This window comes from Cucurbita maxima, unplaced genomic scaffold (assembly GCF_002738345.1).
Source record: "Cucurbita maxima cultivar Rimu unplaced genomic scaffold, Cmax_1.0 Cma_Scf00035, whole genome shotgun sequence".
NCBI lineage: Eukaryota > Viridiplantae > Streptophyta > Magnoliopsida > Cucurbitales > Cucurbitaceae > Cucurbita > Cucurbita maxima.
Window position 1 is genome coordinate 1,887,037 of NW_019272051.1, and position 6,719 is coordinate 1,893,755.

Consider the following 6,719-nt stretch of genomic DNA (forward strand, 5'->3'; position numbering starts at 1 on the left):
ATGTTTATATGAAGCAGCCCCTGAATTTGTGGATTCTCAACATCCTAGTTATCTTTGCAAGCTAGATAAGTCGCTTTATGGCCTTAAACAAACTCCCCGGGTGCCTGGTTTTCTCACCTTAGCTCCAAACTATTATAGCTGGATTTTACACCTTGAAAGGTTGATGTCTCTCTTTTTATTTTTAACAAGACGAGCATTCAGATGTATGTCCTCATCTATGTTGATGACAGTATTATCATCAGCTCATCTTCTACGGCTACTGAGAAACTTCTTACACAGCTTCAGGATGATTTTTCCGTCAAGGATCTTGGCATTTTGTGTTAATTTCTTGGGATTGAGGTCCGCCATACTTCAAATGGACTTATTTTGACACAACATAAATACATTAAAAATTTATTGTCCAGAACCAATATGCTCACTTTCAAAGGTGTGCCCACACCTATGCTTCCTAGTGAGAAGTTGTTATTGGAGGGTGGTGAAAAGCTCTCGCCTGAGGATACTACTCGCTATCGAAGTGTCGTTGGTGCTCTCCAATATTTGTCTCTAACACGTCCTGATATATCCTTTTGTGTCAACAGAGGGTGTCAGTTCATGTCCTCCCCGACTTCTATACATTGGGCGGCAGTCAAACGAATTCTCTGTTATCTATATGACACTATTGATATGGGTTTGTGTCTTACAAAGTCCAGTACTAATTTGCTGAGTGCCTTTTCGGATGCTGATTGGGTCAAGAATCCTGATGATGGTCGAAGCACTGGAGGCTATGCAATCTTCTTTGGTGGCAATCTTATCTCTTGGAGTTCAAGGAAACAATCGACAGTTTCTCGTTCTAGTACGGAGGCCGAATATAAGGCGGTTGCTGATGCCACTGTCGAATTAATCTGGATCCAAGTCCTCCTGCGTGAGCTCGGGATCTCGCAAACGCGAGCGCCTAGCATGTGGTGTGGCAACATTGGTTCCACCTATCTGTCCGCCAATCCAATCTTTCTTCGACGGATGAAGCATGTTGAGGTTGATTATCACTTCGTTTGTGAACGAGTATCGACTCGTCAACTTGATGTGCGACTCATATCTTCCAAGGATAAGCTCGCCGATATCATGACAAAGCCACTGCCAGCTCCTTCTTTTAGCAATTTTAGGCGCAATTTAAACTCAGTAGTACATCGTCCAGATTGAGGGGAGTGCTAAACGTAGAATAAATCATAGTAATCTAGTGATTTACTTGTTTGTTACCAAATCTATGATTTCCTAGTTTGTTACCAAATCTATGATTTATAATGTAATCTTCATTATTCACATCCATAAATACATGAAGTTGTGACCCATATAGATCACAGTTCCATTCAACCTAACATTGTGAAGTTTTAATATATTTTCGTTAAAATTGTCCTAATGATTATATATTGTGGATAAATATAATTTAATTAAAAAAAAGTGAACAATCCAACAACCTAATTCATTCAACCCGATAGTACAGGGTTAATTAAATTCGAGTTGTAAAACAATTGTGTTATTTAGGTTACCAATTCAGTTAACTCGACCTGTGTACACCTCTATTAATCTTTTATGATAGACGATAAATATCAACATTTGAGCATGAACAAATTAAATACAATGCTTTAAACCCAGACCCAAAAGCCTTTTCCCTCACCTCATCAAAATAACAAAAGAACAAACAACCCTAAGAAACCAGCCATGATACCAATGCAACCACCCCGGGCGACAACCAAAGACGAAGATCCACCGTTAGCAAAGTTCCCCGTCGATGTATTGGTGCTAAGAATGAGGACAATCCAATCGTCAGACGTCCCGACCCCAGCGCCCGTAAAGTTCTTACTATTAATATAATCGACGTCACGGGATTTGGTATAGTTATTGGAGACGGACTCGGGATCGAGGTGGGGGACGCAAGCGGGGAGCATGATGCCATCAACGGTCGAGTTGTAGGCTATGTGACACTTTTTCAAGAGCTTGTGAAAATCTGCAAGGGTATTTTCAGAGTTGATTTCTTTGTTGAAATCATCTGGACTTGAACAAGGCTCATCTCTTAGCTTATAAACGAACCTGCTTGCTAAACATGCTGCATTTTTGTTATAAGTAAAATTAGATAGGCTCTTTTTTTGTCTGTAATTGTTGATGGCGTTTAGAATCTCTATATCTCTCACTGCACAAGAAAACTAAGCCATGTGAGGCATTGGTTATGTTTAGTGTGGTGTCCATGTAACTTCATTAAGAATATGAAACACTAATTAAATTTGCTATGATTTATTTATTTAATTCGTGGAGATCTACCCCGAACGGCCTAAACTCACCGTTAGTTGGGAGACTACCCCTCAAGGTTTTTAAAACACGTATGCTAGAGAGAGGTTTCCACACCCTTATAAAGAATGCTTAGTTCCCCTCTCGAGGCCCAATGTTCTCCCTAGCACACTGTTAGGGTCCACCCCCTTTGGGGCCCAACATCCTTGCTGGGACACTGTCCAGTGTCCGTTCCCTTTGAGGCTCAGCGTCCTTTCTGGCACACCGCCCGTTATTTGGTTTTGATACCATTTGTAACAGCTCAAACCCACCGTTAGCCGATATTGTTCTGTTTGGGCTTTCTCTCTTCTATTCAAGGTTTTTAAAACGTGTTTGCTAGAGAGAGATTTTTATACGGTTATAAAGAATGTTTCGTTCCTCTCTTCAACTAATGTGAGATCTCATCGAATCTACCAAAGATCTTCTTTAGATTTGATTTGGAACTATTACATGTCCAAGGTGCCATATTGAAATAATTTCAGAAGTTTTCCTTGACTTTGTCCATGTCAAATTCAAAATGCCTAGACTTTTTTAGAACAGGTCCAAGTCAAATAGTAATGATTTGAATCACCTCTTTTTACCCTATTTCAAAGATTACTTTCAAACAGGGAATAAGAGAGAGGGAGTAGAGAGATATATCTCAGCTAACTAAATGAGACTCGAAATATGGATACTATTCTTTGCCCGGCCCACCCACTTTGAACATATATTCATTTGTGGAATAAGTAATCGTAATATTGAAATTTGAGTTCTTAGAAATTATATTTAATATTTTATTTTGATTTCTAAAGTATTATTAATTTTTTTTTTGTATTGTATATATTTTTGAAAAAATATATAAAAAGGGAAAAAAATTCTTCGAGATAAATTCAATCCGTACAAAAATAAATGAGAAATTTTGAAGAACGAGGATGAAGAAGGATTACCGTTCCTACCCCTCTTATCCCGGTAAAGACCTCTAATCTTATTTGTTTAAGCTATCAAATTGAACGATACATAAACATCATATCAAAATAAGAAGTCTTGTCAATCGAACACGTGTAATATTCTTCGATGAATAGCTACGAACGTTAAAAGAAAAATAACGACGAAAATCATACCATCACAAAGAACAGCATTGGGCAGAAGGAGGAAGGTGGCGATGACAGCAAAGAACAAAGCAAACACTCTCATATTTGTGGGAAACAATTCACAAATAAACTGCGAACCCAAAGCAATAAAAAGAGGCGAAGAACATAAAGTGTGTGATAAAGTTGAGTTTCCATTGCTATAAATATTATAATTGAATACTTTATTTTGTGTGTTTGCTTTGGAAGTTGGGTTTTAGATTCCCATTTTGAATACTTATAAGTGTTCTAAAGGAATACTCGAACAAAAAGAGCATCATTTTGGCTATCAAACTATGGCTTTGTTCATGTCCTCAAACCAAGGCTTGGTATCATGACTTTAACTTTTTCGCTTCCTTCTTACTAACAACGCATATGCATTCATATGCAATCATATCAATCTTTTTAATTTTGGTTCACTTTAGAAACATGGGCGTTCAAAAAAATTTCTGACTCAAAAACTCGATCAATTCAACCTTCTTAAGGATATTTAGTATTAAATTATAGTTTACCATATATATCATATTTGATATTGTATTATAAGACAAATATTTTAGATATTTGCTTTTCTTACTTTGGATATCTTTACATTTATTGTTATTTCCATGTATTACTCTTTCCATATCTTTGTAATTTGTTTGACTATAAATATATAACTTTCATAGATAACGTTCACACCATTTAGGTGTGGTGAATAAATAAGCAAACATTCTCAAACCTAATTTGTATTGTTTGGATTAGGTTATGAACTTATTTGAGTGAAGTTGAGTTTAAATAAGTAAGAGCTTTATGAAATGTGTTTTGTTCGTGGGTTTTTCCAAAACTATATTTTAGTTTTGAATTGAGTTTATAGTAGGGTGACTCAAAAAAACTCTGATCAACTTAGCCTAATCTAATCCGTGCGGCTTGAGTATATTTTGATCCTTTATTCTTGAACAATTCGTTAAAATATATATTTAAATTCAACCGTAAATTTTAACTAAATGTTTGAAAATTTAACATTTTAATTTAATTTTTTTTTAATAAATAGCACTAGCGATGAAAAACCAACATAACTCAAACAATTTATAGTTGGACTGAGTCGAGTTTATTATTTAATAGTTGTTCGAGTTAAAAAAAACATACCATCGGAAAAAGTGTCCAAATTTAATTGAACACAACCCAAATTACGAACACCTGTATCTAAAACATTCGCGATATAACACGACACGTAACTAAATATCTTAATTTAATTATCTTTTAGAATCTTCCAAAGGAGGACTTCAAGTAAATACTAAAACGAGTGCTTGGATGATGGAAGTCCCACATCGGCTAATTTAGAAAATGATCATGGGTTTATAAGCGAGGAATACTAACTCCATTGGAATGAGACCTTTTGGGAAAGCCGAAAGCAAAACCAGAGATTACACTCAAAGTGGACAATATCATACCATTGTAGAGAGTCCCCGATGTAACCCACGTCTAATACGACCAAACCACTCCGTGGAAGAGTTTCTTGACCGTCGCACCACTACCAGAATCTCGTCGAAATCTCGTAGATTTCATGGTTTCAAGCCATGAAACTTGGTGGAAGAGGAGAAGAAGGTCCAACAGAGGGATTGAGAAGGAAAACGACGAGGAAAAGCATAGGAAACAGCCGCAGTAAGGAGAGAGAGAATAGAATCGAAAAAACGCTTTGAATCTGTCGGATCCGGATCTGGGTCGGACTCAACCCACGGCCCAGCCTGCAACTCCCGACTCGCGACCCACGCCTCGACCCGAAGTCATCTGCACACACTGTGGCCCATTTCTGTTGTGCCACATTTCGCCCTGCAGCAAAAACATCCCCTTGGCTCGGGTCGGCTCGGCTTCCGTGGCTCCTTCGGCTTATTCGACTCAGGAATTCTAAATTTAACTGGATTTCCACCATTCCGACCTCTCCCGAACTTGTTTTTGGCCTCCATTAAGGTAATTGAGACCATTCCGAAGTAGGTTCTTGATCAACCTTCTTCAAATCTAAGATCCTCCTCAACGATTCTAGATCTAATCTTACAGTATATTCAAATAAGTGTTGGATGATGAAAGTCCCACGTCGGATAATTTAAGGAATGATCATGGATTTATAAGTGAGGAATACTAACTCCATTGGTACGAGGCCTTTTGGGGAAGCCTAAAGCAAAGCCATAAGATCTTACACTCAAAGTGGACAATATCATATAATTGTGGAGAGTCGTGTTTATCAACCTAGAAATTTGTTTTCGGGCAACCAAGTGTTGACCGGTGGGTGGTGAAGTGCCGCTTGGCAGGCGGAGGACACGTGACAAGCGGCTGGAGCAATGTAGCCCCAGCAAAACGACGACACATCGCGCCTGCGAACCCTAACCGACTCTAGATCCACGTCGATTTGACCCAACTTGCCACCCGTTGGTCCAAACCAACCCGCGGTCCAACCAAGCGAATCGAACCAGCTAACCCGCAAACCAAATCGACTTGAATCAGCCCCAACGAACCGCGACTATACAAAAAGTACCCGAGCGTGGTACTCGCGTGTGCCGCCTGCGACTAGGCTTCTTCCCAGCATGTGAGGGCACACGGCCGACACTGTTGGATTGTTGGCCCTTAATCTCACTCTCAATTAATTGATTGATGTTTTGATGATAACAAACCAACTCTTAATTATTAACTATTTTTAGTATTTTGAACTGTCCTAAGGTCAAAAATAACAATTTTAACGACTTTTCAATTACTCAAATCAAACCTAAAACGAAGAAATTACAGTCGAGACAACATATCCGACGTGATGATATGGCAGGAAAATCAAAATGATGGACAAATCAAAATATATCAAAATATGACATTTATAATTTTGGAAGAATAATAAAGATTAAGTTTTTCTTATTATTATATTTTTAAATAAAATTATTTATTATTATTATTATTATATTAAAAAATTTAAATAAATGAATTTGGAAAATTTTCTTATTTATTTACTTTTAATCTCCACCTTCCATTATTTCTAACACAATTTCAATATTAATTCCCACATTTATTCTCTATATAAACTCATCTTCTCTCACATTTTAAAATACACAACTTTCATAAATTCTCCAATCCTCATTTGTTGAAAGTGTCCATGGTTTGTTGCTCCCTCCAAGCTTCAAATTTTATTTTTATTCATCTTGAGAGAGTTTTTTGTTCAAAGTCTCATTGCTCGTTGCTCTCTCCAAGCTTCCAATTTTATTTTTGTTCATCTTATTTTTGAGAGTTTTTTTTTTTTTTTTTTTTTTTTTTTTTTTTTTTTTTTTTTTTTTTTTTTTTTTTTTTTTTTTTTTTTTT

The 6,719-nt window shown here is 37.0% G+C and overlaps 1 protein-coding gene across 1 annotated transcript; it reads right to left on the bottom strand.

Moving 5' to 3' along the window:
- Positions 1-1,435: 1,435 nt before the first annotated feature.
- Positions 1,436-3,565, bottom strand: LOC111467926 (uncharacterized GPI-anchored protein At3g06035-like). The gene is made up of 2 exons (XM_023113027.1): positions 3,399-3,565; positions 1,436-2,164 (listed from the first exon to the last, which is right to left on the bottom strand). The coding sequence occupies exons 1-2, from the start codon at positions 3,469-3,471 to the stop codon at positions 1,656-1,658; spliced, it is 582 nt and encodes a 193-aa protein (XP_022968795.1). The 5' UTR covers positions 3,472-3,565; the 3' UTR covers positions 1,436-1,655.
- Between the last annotated feature and the right edge of the window lie 3,154 nt (positions 3,566-6,719).

What these genes read in the sequence shown, in the direction of transcription:
- LOC111467926 (XM_023113027.1), bottom strand. Translation starts at nt 3,471, where the DNA reads ATGAGAGTGTTTGCTTTGTTCTTTGCTGTCATCGCCACCTTCCTCCTT. An exon ending in CAATGCTGTTCTTTGTGATG is followed by an intron (nt 2,165 to 3,398) that starts GTATGATTTTCG and finishes TTTCTTGTGCAG; the next exon opens with TGAGAGATATAGAGATTCTA.